This window comes from Mastomys coucha, unplaced genomic scaffold (genome assembly GCF_008632895.1).
Source record: "Mastomys coucha isolate ucsf_1 unplaced genomic scaffold, UCSF_Mcou_1 pScaffold18, whole genome shotgun sequence".
In the NCBI taxonomy this organism is placed as follows: Eukaryota; Metazoa; Chordata; class Mammalia; order Rodentia; family Muridae; genus Mastomys; species Mastomys coucha.
In genome coordinates, this window is record NW_022196900.1 from 55,978,124 (window position 1) to 55,995,206 (window position 17,083).

At 38.0% G+C, this 17,083-nt stretch overlaps 1 protein-coding gene across 3 annotated transcripts in view; it reads right to left on the bottom strand.

The window, feature by feature from the left end:
* Window positions 1-17,083, bottom strand: part of CUNH1orf87 (chromosome unknown C1orf87 homolog) — a 71,017-nt gene that overhangs the window by 3,776 nt on the left and 50,158 nt on the right. For all 3 annotated transcript variants that reach the window (XM_031376808.1, XM_031376810.1, XM_031376811.1), the window contains exons 10-11: window positions 4,383-4,456; window positions 720-924 (exon numbers count right to left, since the gene is read on the bottom strand). In XM_031376808.1, coding sequence (XP_031232668.1) covers window positions 720-924; window positions 4,383-4,456 — 279 coding nt within the window. The remainder of the gene's footprint in view (window positions 1-719; window positions 925-4,382; window positions 4,457-17,083) is intronic.

A 17,083-nucleotide genomic window follows, 5' to 3' on the forward strand; every position in this document is an offset into this window, starting at 1 on the left:
CAAAATGTCCACATGGCATAATCTAAGAGCACTTGTCACCTTGCATGTTGTATTGATTTATTCATACACTTGAAATCACTTATTTGCTCTAATACTACTGAGATAAAAATGTATCTTCAAGTAAAAAATACATGAGAGAATATATGATGGTAGATATTAAGGAAGCTGCAAGGCCAGAGGAAGTCTGACCAGATCTGTCTCAAGCCCCAGAGAGCAGTGATTTGATTACAGTATAAATAATATTGCTGAGAAGGAGACCAGAAAGACAGAAGACTTAAACAAATGGGAAAGTAAAACATATCTGAGGAAAAGCAAATGACCAATTACTCATTATGAGTGTGTGAAAAATGCTAAAAATGAAAATGGTAGAAGAGGCAGTTCAGTGGGGCAGGAACCAGATATGACTTGCTAAGTAGTTTGGAGTTTATCTTGGGAGCAGAAAGGGGTTAGGGGACTTAAAAGAATGAAGCATGTGTTAAACTGGTGGGAGAGTAGAGATGGGGATAGGAAACACAATGACATTGTCAGTCACCTTGTGGGGAATTCTGCTTTGATTCATCTCGGTGTTTTCTGATTCTTGTAGGAACCCGTTTCATAGATAAAATGCACTGTTTGCTCATGAGATTCAACCAAGCTGGGCTTGGTTAGAACAAAAAAGCCAAGTGTAGGTTAGAACACAAAGAAAACTGGGTATGTGGCCTTTGGAATTCATACTTTACCTGTGTTGCTCAGGTCACACAGGTAAAGAGCATTTTCCAGCTTTCTGAACCTGTCTATCCATAACTCAGTTTGTTCATCCTTCATCATGGCTGGATGCTCAACAGGCTGGGAGATTGGCCTATTTTTAAAGGAGGTCACAGGGTCTTCTGGTGCTGAAGTCACAGTGGTAGGGAATTTTGGCTGCAGATTCTCTTCTGTAGTTTTCTACCAAAACAACATAAGCATGTTACTGGCACACACTCACTACACAGAACTTCTTCAGACTCTTGGCCAAAGTCGAGACCATACGCCAGAAAGATTTATTGCAAAGTTTGACTTTGGAAAACAAGGAAGAATCTTACATATTTGACAGCATAGGGCTCTACCTACCAAGTTCTAACTCAATGAAAACATGAAAAGTTTATTTTTTTCTTTGAGAAAGGTGATGACGTCACTTTCATCTCACTTTCTGTTTTATAACAGACAAAGGACTTGGGACCTGGGTGGAATTCTGATGTCCTACTCTATGAGTTCTAGTTGAATCTATAAGGAGTGGTATTCAGTGAAAAGTCATGACCTCTTCAGTGGACTTTGGTGAAAGAATGACTAGCCCAATAATAATGCCACTTTTGGCCTTGAGCACAGTTTAAAGAATAGTTGTGTATCTCTGATCATTATTTAACAAGGGAAATCAAAGCTTAGGAAAAAAACAAGAGACTTTTAAGATTGAGCAGACCTCACACTAGACCCAATATTATAAGCAGGGCATATAGGTGATGTTTAGCTTACTTCGGTGTCCTAATCCCATGCCCACTCTGGAACAGAAAGGTGCTTTTGCAACAAAATAGACAGGTGAGACCCAGAGACGCCACGTAAGGTGTCCTGACACCTTTCATGTGTAAAAGGGGTAAATATCTATGGCCTGATCAGTGCTGTTCTGATCCTTTGGGCAATATGTCTTCTCCCTGACCAGCCCACATGGTTATAGGAAGAAGCAGAAACTTCTATTTATATGGTTTGGGACTGGACATCTAAGGCAAAATAAGTAGTACACCCGTTGTCTAGCAGAGAAGGTGCAGGGAACATGACACATAATAAAGATCAGAAAGCTTGCCCATGTTTAACTTCTTGACTTAGTTCATGTTTCATTTCTGTCCATAATTAACACAGTAAATTTTCCAATTTTTCCAGATAATTAAGCTAGTAGAGTTGGTTGTTCATTGCAATCTAAAATGTTCATCACTTACATGAAATGATTTGTATCATTTGCATTCCCTTCCCCAAACTTTCAAATGTCTGGAACTTTACAGTCTTTTTTGATATGTCAAACTTTTCATGTGTAAGTGGTGCATACCGCAGCTTCCTGCAGAAGAGCAGCTGTACCAAGAAACTTGTCTATGATCTGGGTAACAGACATGGATGAGGTTGCTCCCGGGAATGTGAAGAATTTTTTGCTTGAAATACTAGAAGACTGTGAAATTGCTCTGACATGGTTGACAAGCAACTGGTAGATTTTCAGGATGAATATAAAATAATTCCTCTTTGATAAAATTAATTTTGGGACAAAGAGAAACTTTTCATATAGAAAACCAGAGAGATGATTCTTATGCATTTTTAGAGCTTTGGGCAACTTTAGAAAAAGATGAAAGCTTTAGAAAAATCTACTTACTTGATATACTTGCATACATGGAGATTTTCATTAGAAATCATTGTTTTCTTTTTAAATTTCTTTGGACTCTTTCTGACTCTTTGATAATTAAAGACAGGGGGAATTGAAGACTTTGAACCCAAAGTAGGCTCAGTAAAGGAACAAGTAACTAACATACTCTATATCAACTTTTTGGTGCCAGGAGAAGTCCAAATTCCTTGCTCGTTCAGGGGATATTTATGTTCTTTTTGTTTATTTCTCCAGCTTATCCCTTTCAGTCTTACATCATTCTCTCCAGGCACATAAAGCTTGACAACTGAAGATGCTCTTTGTCTTTATCTCTTTATAATGCCATTCTCTCAGTTACACAAACTCTTTTTGATGCTTGTGCCTGGAATGATTGGATTCCTATGCATTTTCAAGACCCATCTCATATCTTATTCCCTGTACTGCCTTCCCTTATAACCAAGAATGCTCAAGAATTTGTTCTTTCTCATCCATTTGTCTATCAAGGCACTTATGACTGACTACCTGTATTTGTCTAAGTATCTTGTACCCTAGAGGTAGGTATGGTATATCATCAAGGTCATATGAGCTACTTATTGAAAAATCTCTAAGGTCTAGTTAGTGGCTAACAGAGATTCTCAACACATGCTTGTTGAATGAAGGAATGACTAAATGAATGAACATATGGGTGGATTATTTTCTCTGGCATAATAGAGAGTTGTTTTATCAAGCCTCTACTTCATCTCCTTTGTAAAAAGTAAGGCAATGAAGATTGTTTATATAAGGATTTGAGAAGAGACAATTATTACAGAAATAAAAACAAGTTCTACAAGAAATAAAAAAAAGTTCTACAAGAAACAAAATAAAAGAGAAAAATACATTTTTAAAAATCTTATTCACAACAGACTTAATACTCAAGGAGAAAAGCATTTGTGCTTGTTTTTCACATGGCAAGATGCTTGCCAAAATGGATACTGTTTTCTAAAATATTTCCATGTGTAAAGTTCATGAAGAGACCTCATATCATTTTAACATGAATTATGTTCTAATCCAGACATTTCAAAACAACAACAGAAGAATTCACGTTATCTTTCAATCTTTCAATATCTCCTGGCTAAATGCTGAGAATATTAAGATGGATTTTTAGTCAATTGCTGGATATTTATTTTCTTCTCCCTTGCCCACTCTCTCTTCCTTTCTTTCTTTTAAAAATCAGAGAACTTAACTAACTAGTACCCTCAGAGCTCCCAGGGTCCAACCAAAGAGTACACATGAGAACTAATGGCTCCAGCATATGTATAGCATAGGATGGCCTAGTCGGTCATCAATGGGAGGAGAGGTCCTTAGTCCTGTGAAGGTTCTATGCCCCAGTGTAGGGGAATGTCAGGGCCAGAAAGCAGGAGAGGGTGGATTGGTGAGCAGGGGGGAGGGAGAGGGAACAGGGTTTTTATTTTATTTATTTTACTTATTTATTTATTTTTTCTTTTATTCAGAGGGGACACTGGGAAAGGAGATATCATTTGACAAGTAAATAAAGAAAATATGAAGAAAAATAAATAAATAAATAAATAAATAAACACAGAATATTCCATTTAAAAAATCAGAGAACTTGTTACATTTTAAAAGGTAACCTTAGGAAAAGGTCGCCCTCAGGTTCTGGAAGCTGGAGTTAAGATATCAAAGTGTCCCTCTGGCCACCCTTTAGTCTGATGATAGTTGGTGGTCACATGCTTTGGAAGTTCTGCTGTACATGAACTACAAGGACAATTGCTTAAGGCATATGGCAAGCCCATCACTGAGCACAGACAAGAGGATTCCTCATGCTAACTAGGTTAGGAGTTAACCCATATTCTAGGAGTAAATCTGTCTCCCTTTTCTGTTTGAGGCAGGTCCTAAAGACAGTCAGACAAGAAGATATAGAGTGGAAATAAAGAACCCATAGGGGAGGACCCAGTCTAGCAAGATGTGGGAGGATGGAATCAGGGGTCCTAAAGGCCTTCCCAGGTGCTCTGCATGCCCAGCTGCATACCACATGTTCAGTTTTTCTTTGGGGTCTTTCAGAGATGTCAACCAAATCCTCTCCAGTTTTCTTTTTATTCTTTCCTAAACAAGAACACAGAGAGAAGGGTTAAACTTGGCACACACATTTGGCATACACATATACACAAGGCAAAGGCCACAGCCTGGCTGTGCTGGGTGAGTTGTTTATATTAGGCAATGGAGAAGGCCAGGTTCTTACCTTGTAGATCTCAGAATGAAGGAGAGGGTGATAAACAGTTTCTCAAATGGATTCTTTAAACACCATTACCATACATACTTCAGAAAAGAAACATGTGAAGATAGGAAAACATTTGAGCTTATTTGGGAGTAGTAGTCATGGTGGGAAGTGATAATTCTTGCAGGAAATGAAGCAAATTAATGAATAGAAGGATGAGCAGAAGTCATCTGGATAAAGACATAGTGATAGTATCCATAAAGCAGTGGCGTGAATCCGCCAAAGTACAACCTGTGGAAGACTCTGAACCAGAAAGGCCATGCAGCTTAGGGAGGTGGAACTTGTGGCTTTGTTTCCTAGAATGCAAGCGCTGTACCGCCTTTTTAATTAAGGGTGTGAGCAATCTGCAATTCCCAGGCTGCAGGCTGCTTCCTTCATGGATAAAATTGACCTGCTTTAAATGCCGTCCTTCAAGGCCTAGGGAGTACCCTATTGACTCTAAGTCCCTATGACTATCATGTGCCAAGTGAAATGTAAATATATCATTAATGAAAATACATTACTTCTCAGTTGAGTCTCATTATTTTCAATAAAAATGAACCAAAACATTTAAACAAAGTTGAAAGGAGGCGGTGAAACACAGTGGATGACCATATCGGGTCTAAGCCTAGAAGTCTTGGATTTAAATTCTGGCTACTTTTGATATGAGATCCAGGACTGTGAGCATTCTACTCCACTTCTTCCTGTCACAGGGGTTTTCTTCTGATGGGAGGGAAGCTTAGGTGACTGTTAGAATGAAATGGAATTACCTAGAACATAGCAAGTGATCAGTAATGTTAAAAAGTTAAGAGTGTTTCCTAAATATCCACATCAGGTTAGATCCCTTTTGTAATAGTCTATTAACATTGCCTCCTTGGATCATTATGAATTATTCTCTTCAATTAATTTTTGTATGTTTGTGTTTGCATATGCGTAGCACATGTGTGTAGGTGTTTGTATGTGTGTATATGTGAGAATGTATTAGAACACAAGTATGTTTATGTATGAAGACCAGAGGCATTTTCCTCAGTACTCTGTATCTTGTATTCTGTATTTTTTTAATTAGATATTTTCTTTATTTACATTTCAATGATAACTCCTTTCCCAGAAAAAAAAAAAACAAAAACAACTTTTTCCATGACCCCTCCTCCACCAACCCACCCTCTCCCACTTCCTGGCCCTGGCATTCCCCTACACTGGGGCATAGAACCTACACAGGACCAAGAGCCTCTCCTCCCACTGATGACCAACTAGGCCATCCTCTGCTCTTTGTCTGGTGGTTTAGTCCCTGGGAGCTCTGAGGGTACTAGTTCGTTCATATTGTTGTTTGTCCTAGGGGGCTGCAAACCCTTCAGTTCCTTGGGTCCTTTCTCTAACTCCTTCATTGGGACCCTGTACTCAGTCCAATGGATGGCTGTGAGCCTCTACTTCTGTATTAGTCGGGCACTGTCAGAGCCTCTCAGCAGACAACTATATCAGGCTCTTGGCAGTCAGCACTGTGTATCTTGGATTCTTGAGACAGGGTCTGCCCCAGAATCTAGAGCTCACTCATTGGCTAGACTGACTGCCCAAAACCCCAGAGTCCTTGTCTCTACATTCCTACCCCTGTGATTACAGCCATATGGTTCCCTGCTTTGCTTGACTTCATTTTTTTTCTTAAGCATATGTGCTATGACCCAAACTCAGGTGCTCATGTTTATGTAACAATTAATTTATCATCTGGACCATCTTCCTAGCTCATCTTCATTTTTTTTTTTTTTGGATGGGAGAAGACAATGCAATTTCATGTTTACCTGGAGCCTTGGCCTCCAGCATGAGAATGGTCGTCAGTAGTTCCTCTCAGGTGAATGGCTATGCACTTGTATGTGACATTTAGAAAATAAAGCTGCTAAGTGTGTATTTCCTTTCTGCATTTTTTCCTCAAACCTCTGAGAAGAAGAATGTGTCTCTTCATTTCTTTGTCTCTCATACCTACCCAGATGCCATACAATAAACCTAACTGATGCTCATTGAAGATCATTATAGTAATCTCTTCAAGGCAAATCTAAATAGATCTGTTAAGAATTTGAGTTGTCATGGGAACCCATGAACAACTACTTGTACTGAGATATGCTCACTGCACCAAGTGTGTGAAGAAAAAAACTTTGCAAGAGAAAAATGCTTCAGACTATTCTTAATCACAGAGGTGGACAGTTAAAAGAACTCTTAGCAGCTGTGTATGCTAGAAACGCTGGGATGTTGAGTCTCAGTCAGACAGACCTAAACACTAACCCTGTGTGTTTCTTTTACCAACTGTGAACTTTTGGTTCAGTTTATTTGTGAAATTCAAGATAGTTGCCATAATATCATGAAGTAAATATCAGGTATGTAAAATATTCAACAAAGGAAGGTACTCAACCTTAGGCAAACGTCATTTCCCCACAGGAAAGGATTTACCATACAACATGCCAGCCAGTTCTCTGGGTGCCAGTTAATGCCTGGGGCTTTTTAGAAAAAGTCCTAGAACATAGACTAGTCTTTGTATATCACTTCCTTGCTGTATATGAGCTTTTCAGTGTTCCCTTTGGAGAATATATGAAGACTCTACTGATTTCTATGTGCCTGTCTAGTTCTTCCTTGTTGTATGTGGTTGTCAGGGTTCCCTTAGGAGAATATATGAAAAGTCTACTTGGTTTCTATTAAGTTTACCCTTTTCCTTTGTTGTAGCTGATGGCATATACAGAGGTAATTGCTTGCATATGTAAACATCTTTTGAAAGACCTGTGCTGGAGATCTCCTTTTCTTTTTCTCCCAAACACAGCAAGAAGGGTAAATGAGAACCATCTGTCTAGTCAGCCACTGGAAGACTTGCACTGGGGGAAATAGACCCCACTGACTTATAGAAGTTTCCAAGTGTGGGAAGGACAAAGTCTTATAAGGCTGCCAAGGAATTGTGATGTTCATTCAGCCATCCTTCTTCCTGTTTGCTCCCACTGATTATTGAAGTCAGTGCTCATTTGTGCTGGTTGGACATTAGCTTAACTTTGGGAGCTTTAAAAATGATCAGTGCTCAAGTGTCTCACCAGACCAATTAAATCCTGATTTCAGCTGAGCAGAGCCCAGCATAATACTTTTTAAAAGTATTCTCTAGTTGATTTTAAAATGAAGCAAGGTTGAAAGCATTTGACTGAGATAAAAATCTTCTGGACTCATGGATCCTAATGAATGAAGCTTGTGTGATCAGCAAATGAACACACTTCAAATGCTCATCAATGGTAGGTTTCAATGGTATATTATGTGTTGTCCAGATAGTCTAAACAATAACTCTACAAGGTGGAAATTACCTACCTTTATTTGACTCAACAAGACCTAAGACAATAAAAATTTCAGCTGCTTTCTTAATACCATGAAGCTACACATCTGTTCTCAATTCATTCATTCATGGAGGACATACTAGTCAAGTGCCTCTTAGAAGCTGGCACTGTTGTGGGAAGGATGCTAAAAGAGTGAGCAAGACAAGCTCTTACTTCTCATGCAATATGCATTTTAGACATGAAGCCAGGAAACAGACACACACCAATGTCAGGTATGATAGGTGTTTCCAACATAAGCAACCCCAAATTCAGGGCTGAGAACCACACAGGAGTCACTGAAGATTTCATCCAAAGAAGTCACAATTAAGAATACTGAGTAGATAGCAAAAATGGGTGCAAACCATGGAAATATCTGAGGAAGAAGCACTGGGGAGTTACAGGAAAATCTAAAGCCTTGATAGCAATACTTAGTGCATTCAACAATGGCTGCAAGGAGAGAGCTGGTATTGCACAAGGCAAAGAGAGGAAAAAGAAGTTCTGTGAGTTCCAGAACCTCCTGGCTGAGCCTTAGCATTGATGTTAGCTTCTGTCTGTTTAGCTTCCAGCCCTAACTCTTTCCCTGGTGATTCTTCCCTTCCTTCTTTGCTTTTGGTCACAGAAACTACATTTTTCTTTCTAGGATCACTTAGCTACCATTCCAATGTACTATGGCGTGATAGGATTGATCTCTAGTTCCAGCTCTGAGATTGGTCTAGTTAGTCCACACCTCTAACAATATCTTAACAACCATCTTTCTTGACTCAAAGCTGAACATCATATTGATGATGAGCCTCTGATAAAAGAGAAAATATTTTCCTTGGAAGAATAGTGTGTGTGTGTGTTTAAGATCTAACAGTTGGCAATACTGGACAGAGGGTGTGAGTTGCCCTATATTGGTGATAAGAACCAAATAGTGGTTCCCTGTAAGAGCATCAGGCTTTCCTAACTGCTGAAACATCTCTTCAGCCCTTTCTCTATGTTTCTTGAATTATTGTGACTGGTACAGTCAATGTTTCTTAATTTTTATCCATGCCTCAATACCTATATTAGATATATAACTGTAGTGGCTATTCCTGGCTGTCAACTTGACTCTATCTGGAATGAACCACAATCCAGAATTGAAGGGCCCACCTGTGGTCATAATCTGGAGGCTGAGAGATACAAGTTTCTGACCTGTATCTTGGCATGGAGATCTTGAGGCTTAGTGGCTATGAATCCTAGAAGATTAAGACAGGATGACCTCCAAGTTCAAGGTCATCTGGGATTAAAGATGTGGTGGCACCACCTTTAATCTGGGCCATACCTTTTGCTGGAGACCTGTATAAGGACATTGGAAGAAAGAAGACTCTCTCTCTTCTTTGCCTGCTTGCCTGTGGGACTGAGCAACTGCTAGATGCTTGGACTTCCATTTACAGCTGCTGCTAACCATTGTTGGGAGTTGGACTATAGACTGTAAGTCATCAACAAATTCTTTTACCATATAGAGACTATCCATAAGTTCTGTGACTCTAGAGAACACTGACTAATACAATAACCATATCTAAGATATTCTTGGAAGCATAGATTAACTAGAAAAATCTTAGAGCTGGAATTAGAACTATTAAACTATAGTTCATCTCACAAATCCTGAGTGCATATATGTGTGTGTACACATATATAGATTCTCCTGTCATACCTACCTATTGAATTTTACATTTACTTTTTGTAGTTTTCAATTTGTATCTTCCAATTGTGTCCTTACTCTAGATTAAAAGTCTTTGCTACCATTCTCAGTTTTGTTATTAATTCTCATCCAACACTTAAGAACACTTCATCCTCATAGATCCAGTGATTTAGAAATGGAAAAAGCTCAATATATTAATGTTCAGTAATCATGAGAACATAACACAATGCAACAACAGCAATACTGTTCTGTCAATCCTCTTGCTCTACAGTGACTAATATTCTCTGCTCTGTTTGTCACTCTATATACCTAATAGAATCTATGTTTCTACCCTGTACACTATCTTCTCTCTCTTTTTCTCTCTCAATTTTAAAGATTATAAATATAAGTCAAGGCACAGTAAACAAAATAATCTAAGTTTATTAATCTGCTACAGAACTGATGCTTCAGTTGTTACATGTGCTACAGGATGAATTGTGTTTCTGTAGCACTTGTATACAGATACTCTAATGCCAGATGGTTAGGAGTGTGACTGTATTTTGAGATAGGGCATAAAGAAATGATTATTAAACTGAAGCAGTTTGGATACATATCAACACATGCTAACGGATGATCTCAGAAGAGAAGTAAATAGGGACACAGAGAGGTGTCAGGACACATGCAAACACAATGCATGTGAACAGGGGCAAACCAAATGAAGATGTAGTGAGCATATACTTAGTGATGAGAAAGGGATGAGCTATTATGCTGTTCATCATTCTCAACAGGGTCATGTATGAATCCATAGACACATGACACCCATTTAACGGTCTCAACACTATAAAATGTTCTGTTTGAAATGCAAGAATGGTAACCTTTCCAACTATGTAGCACTTTAATGTGCAGTTTCACTGCATGTCCTGGGGAATCCTTTCTCCAGCTCCTTGATTTTTCCTTAGAGATTCTTGAACAAGTGTACAGGAACACTGCCTTCTAGATTTTGACATAGTTTGCCAATCTATAGTATTTTTTCTACAGCCCCAAGAATTAAAAAAAAATGCTTTAGTCCTAAGTCTGGATTTTGTCAAAGTAAAGTATTGACTTGTGTCCATTTCTCCCAAGAAATATGTTCAGCTTCTGCCACTGGCACCCGTGAGTTTACCTTATTTGGGAAGCAACCTTTGCAGATGTAATCAAATTTAGAAAAGGTCTTTATGAGGGGAAGGAGAAGGTATTTGGGTACAGAGATATAGAGCAGACAGAAGGTCAAATGGAGGAGTGGGCAGAGAATACAGTCATATGTAACAGGCTAAGGAAGGCTTATGGTTACTAAAACCTGAAAGAGGCAAACAAAGACCCTTGCTTAGAGACTTTAGGGGAACTATGGCTCTCGATGATACTCAGACTTAATAGTTCCAGATTTCAGAACCATGATGGAAGCATTCCCTGCTGTTTTAAGTCACAAGATTGTGAATATTTGTTATAGAGGTTGAAAACATGAATACATTCTTCACATATTTTTCAAAATTTTCAGCCTCTGAATCATATATGACTAATGCTTTGTACATATTTCTGTGTTTGAAATACATTGTAGGATGTTTTTCCCCACATGGATATAGGCATATATAGTCATCACACAGCCCACCCAACCATGCCTACTTAGTACCATGCTCATATTCACAGTAGTCAGTGGATGTTAATATAAAGCATATTTTTCACCTGTCATACATAAATTTGACAATTGCTAAATATTTTGCCATACTTATCTTTATAATCTTACTTACTAGTATGACATAGAAATCATTCTAAAGCAGCCCAATCGTGTTGGTTTATAGTTCAACAATTTCATCAACTGGTTTTAAGATAGCTTCATTGCATGGTCCCACACAGCTTTTTTCACTGCTTCCAACTTTACAACATTTATAAAAGATGCAACACTAAACATATATCAATACATACATGTACTTATATGTATCTATATATTTATATGATATTTGATGATTTGCCAGCCAAGTAATACCAACCTGAAAATGCTAGATCAAAGAGGTTGTGTCTGAAATTTAAGTCAATAATTCTGATTTCTGACGCAAGTGTTCTAGGTTCATGTCAAAGATTTACTCCAAAAATTGAAAATATAGAGCTATGAGATGGATGGCTCTTATCATCCAACTAACATAAAAGGATAATTTTTTATTTATTTATTCATATATTTAAAAATTTTTTTATACATATTTTTTTTATTTTATTATTTTCTTTATTTACATGTCATACAATATCTTCTTTCCCAGTTTCCCCTCCAAAAAAAACCCCAAAAAACAAAAAACCAAAAACAACAAGAAAAAACCCCTTTACTGTCATCCCCCTTCCCCTTGCTTGCCCCCCCACTCTCGCCTGCTTACTGGCCCTGGCATTCCCCTACAGTGGGGTATAGAACCTTCACAAGGACAAGGGCCTCTCCTCCCATTGATAACAGACTTGGCCATCCTCTACTATACATATGCTGCTGGATCAATTAGTCCCAACATGTGTACTCTTTGGTTGGTGTTTTAGTCCCTGGGAGCTCTGAGGGTACTACTTAGTTCATATTGTTGTTTGTCCTAAGGGGATGCAAACCCTTCAGCTCCTTGGGTCCTTTATCTAGCTCCTTCATTGGGGACCCTGTACTCCATTCAATGGATGGCTGTGAGGCTCTACCTCTGTGTTAGTCAGGTACTGTCAGAGCCTCTCAGAAACAGCTATATCAGGCTGGATTGTCCTTCCTTCAGTCTCTGCTCCACAGTTAGTCTCTGCAACTCCTTCCATGGGTATTCTGTTCCCCCTTTTAAGAAGGAATGAAGTGTACACATTTTGGGTTTCCTTCTTCTTGATTTTCTAGTGGTTTGTGGATTGTACTTTGTGTATTCTGACCTTCTGAGCTAATATCCACTTATCAGAGAGTGCATACCAAGTGTGTTCTTTTGTGATTGGGTTACCTCACTCAGAATGACATTCTCCAGATCCATCCATTTCCCTAAAATTTCATAAATTCATTGTTTTTAATAGCTGAGTAGTACTCCATTATATAGATGTACCACATTTTCTGTATCCATTCCTCTGTTGGGGGACATCTGGGTTGTTTCCAGTTTCTTGCTATTATAAATAAGGCTACTATGAACATGGTGGAGCATGTGTCCTTATTATATGTTGGAGCATCTTCTGGGTATATGCCCAGGAGTAGTATAGCTGGGTCCTCTGGTAGTACTATGTCCAATTTCCAGAGGAACCACCAAACTGATTTCCAGAGTGGTTGTACCAGCTTGCAATCCCACCAGCAATGAAGGAGTGTTCCTCTTTCTCTACAACCTTTCCAGCATCTGCTGTCACCTGAGTTTTTTATCCTAGCCATTCTGACTGGTGTGAGGTGGAATCTGAGGCTTGTTTTGATTTGCATTTCCCTGATGACTAAAGATGTTGAACATTTCTGTAGGTGCTTCTCAGCCATTCGGTATTTATCAGTTGAGAATTTTTGTTTAGCTCTGTACCCCAATTTTTAATAGGGTTATTTGGTTCTCTGGAGTCTAACTTCTTGAGTTCTTTGTATACATTGGATAGTAGCCCTCTATTAGACATAGGATTAGTAAAGATCTTTTCCCAATTTGTTGGTTGCCATTTTGTCCTATTGACAGTGTCTTTTGCCTTACAGAAACTTTGCAACTTTATGAGGTCCCATTTGTCAATTCTTGATCACCAATAAGCTATTGGTATTCTGTTCAGGAAATTTTCCCCTGTGCCTATATGCTCGAAGCTCTTCCCCACTTTCTCTTCTATTAGTTTCAGTATATCTGTTTTGATGTGGAGGTCCTTGATCCACTTGGACTTGAGCTTTGTACAAAGAGAAAGGAAAGGATCAATTTGCATTCTTCTGCAAGCTAACTGCCAGTTGAACCAGAACCCTTTGTTGAAAATGCTGTCTTTTTTTCACTGGATGGTTTTAGCTCATTTGTCAAAGATCAAGTGACCATATGTGTGTGGATTCATTTCTGGGTCTTCAATTCTATTCCATTGATCTACCTGCCTGTCACTGTACCAATACCATGCAGTTTTTATCACAATTGCTCTGTAGTACAGTTTAAGGTCCGGGATGGTGATTCCACCAGATTTTCCTTAATTGTTGAGAATAGTTTTCCCTATCCTAGGTTTTTTGTCATTCCAGGTGAATTTGCAAATTGCTCTAAGTCTGTGAAGAATTGAGTTGAAATTTTCATGGGGATTTCATTGAATCTGTAGATTGCCTTCAGCAAGATGGCCATTTTTACTATATTAATCCTGCCAATCCATGAGCATGGGAGATCTTTCCATCTTCTGAAACCTTCTTCAATTTCTTTCTTCAGAGACTTGAAGTTCTTGACAAACAGACTTTTCACTTGCTTAGTTAGAGTCACACCAAGGTATTTTATATTATTTGTAGCTATTGTGAAGGGTGTTGTTTCCCTAATTTCTTTCTCTGTCTGTTTATCCTTTGTGTAGAGGAAGGTCACTGGTTTGCTTGAGTTAATTTTATATCCAGCTACTTTGCTGAAGTTGTTTATCAGTTTAGGAGCTCTCTGGTGGAATTTTTGGGGCCACTAAATATAATATCGTATCATCAGCAAATAGTGATAATTTGACATCTTCTTTTCCAATTTGTATGCCTTTGATCTCCTTTTGTTGTCTAATAGCTCTGGCTAGGACTTCAAGTACAATATATATTGAATAGGTAGGTAGAGAGTGGGCAGCCTTGTCTAGTCCCTGATTTTAGTGGGATTGCTTCAAGTTTCTGTCCATTTAGTTTGATGTTGGCTACTGGTTTGGTGTATATTGCTTTTACTATGTTTATGTATGGGCCTTGAATATCTGATCTTTCCAAGACTTTTATCATGAAGGGATGCTGGATTTTGTCAAATGCTTTCTCAGCACCTAATGAGATTATCATATGGTTTTTTTATTTGAGTTTGTTTATATAGTGAACTACGTGGATGAATTTCCGTATATTGAACCATCCCTTCATCCTGGGATGATGCCTACCTGATCATGGTGGATGGTGATTTGATGTGTTCTAAGATTCAGTTTGCAAGAATTTTATTGAGTGTTTTTGCATCAATATTCATAAGGGAAATTGGTCTGAAGTTTTCTTTCTTTGTCAGGTCTTTGTGTAGTTTAGGTATCAGAGTAATTGTGCCTTCATAGAACAAATTCTGTAGAGTACCTCTGTTTCTATTTTGTGGCATAGTTTGAGGAGTATTGGTATTAGGTCTTCCTTGAAGGTTTGATAAAACTCTACACTAAACCCATCTGGTCCTTGGCTATTTTTGGTTGGGAGACTATTAATGACTATTTCTATTTCATTAGCAGATATGGGACTGTTTAGATCATTAATCTGATCTTGATTTAACTTTGGTATCTGGTAGCTGTCTTGAAAATTATCCATTTCATCCAGGTTTTCCAGTTTTGTTGAGTCTAGGCCTTTGTGGTAGGATCTCATGATTTTTTGGATTTTCTCAGTGTCTGTTGTTTGTCTCCCTTTTCATTTCTGATCTTGTTAATTAGGAAACTGTCTCTGCTTTCTCTAGTGTGTCTGGCTAAGGGCTTATCTATTTTGTTGATTTTTCTCAAAGAACCAGCTCCTGGTTTTGTTGATTCTTCGCATAGTTCTTTTTGTTTCTATTTGGTTGATTTTAGACCTGAGTTTGATTTTTTTCCTCCCTTTGACTCCTCTTTGGTGAATTTGCTTCATTTTGTTCTACTGCTTTCAAATGTGCTGTCAAATTGCTGGTGTATGCTTTCTCCAGTTTCTTTTTGGAGGCCCTGAAAGCTATTAGTTTTCCTCTTAGAACTGCTTTCATTGTTTCCCATAAGTATGGGTAGGTGTGGTTTCATTTTCATTAAACTCTAGAAAGTCTTTAATTTCTTTCTTTATTTCTTCTTTGACCAAGTTATCATTGAGTAGAGTATTGTTAAGCATCCATGTGTATGTGGACATTCTATTGTTTATGTTGTTATTGAAGAGCAGCCTTAGTCCATGGTGATCTGATAAGATACAAGGAATTATTTCAATCTTCTTGTATCTGTTGAGGCCTGATTTGTAACCTATTATGTGGTCAATTTTGGAGAAGGTACCATGAGGTGCTGAGAAGAAGGTATATCCTTTTGTTTTAGGATAAAAAGTTCTATAGATATCTGTTAAATCCATCTGTTTCATAACTTATTAGTCTCACTGTGTCTTTGTTTAGTTTCTGTTTCTATGATCTGCCAATTGCAGGGAGTCAGGTGTTGAAATCTCCCACTATTATTGTGTGCGGTACAATGTGTGCTTTGAGCTTTAGTAAAGTTTCTTTTATGAATGTAGATGCCCTTTGATGTGGAGCATAGAGGTTCAGAATTGAGAGTTCATCTTAATAGATCACACCTTTGATGAATATGAAGTGTACCTCCTTGTCTTTTTTGATTACTTTAGGGTAAAATTTGATTTTATTAGATATTAGAATGACTGCCCCAGCTTTTTTCTTGGGACCATTGTCTTGGAAAATTGTTTTCCATCCTTTTATTCTGAGGTAGTGTCTGTCTTTGTCACTGAGGTGGGTTTCCTGTATGCAACAAAATGTTGGTTCCTGTTTACATACCCAATCTGATAGGCTTTGTATTTTTGGGGGGGAATTGAGTCCATTGGTATTAATAGATATTAAGGAAAAGTAACTGTTGCTTTGTGTTATTTTTGTTGTTAGAGTTGGAATTCTGTTCATGTGGCCATCTTTTTTTAGTTTTGTTGGAAGATTACATTTTTGATTTTTCAGGGATGTGGTTCCCCTCCTTGTGTTGGAGTTTTTCATTTATTACCCTTTGAAGAGCTGGATTTGTGGAAACATATTGTGTGTATTTGGTTTTGTCATGGAATACTTTGGTTTCTTCATCGATGGTAATTGAGAGTTTTTCTGGGTATAGTAGTTTGGGCTGACATTAGTGTTCTCTTAGGGTCTGTATGACATCAACTCAGGATCTTCTGGCTTTCATAGTCTCTGGCGAGAAATCTGGTGTAATTCTGATAGGTCTGCCTTCATATGTTACTTGACCTTTTTCCCTCACTGCTTTTAGTATTCTTTCTTTGTTTTGTGCATTTGGTGTTTTGACTATTATGTTGTGGGAGGAATTTCTTTTCTGGTCCAGTCTATTTGGAGTTCTATAGGCTTCTTGTATGTTCCTGGGTATCTCTTTCTTTAGGTTAGGGAAGTTTTCTTCTATAATTTTGTTGAAGATATTTACTGGCCATTTAAATTGGAGGTCTTCACTCTCTTCTATACCTATTATCCTTAGATTTGGTGTTCTGATTGTGTCCTGAATTTTTTGGATGTTTTGGGTTAGGAATTTTTTTGCATTTTGTATTTTCTTAAAAGAATAATTCTTTTTTATTATTATTATTATATATTTTCTTTATTTACATGTAAATTTATCCCTTCCCAGTTTCCCCTCTAAAAAACAAAGAAACAAAC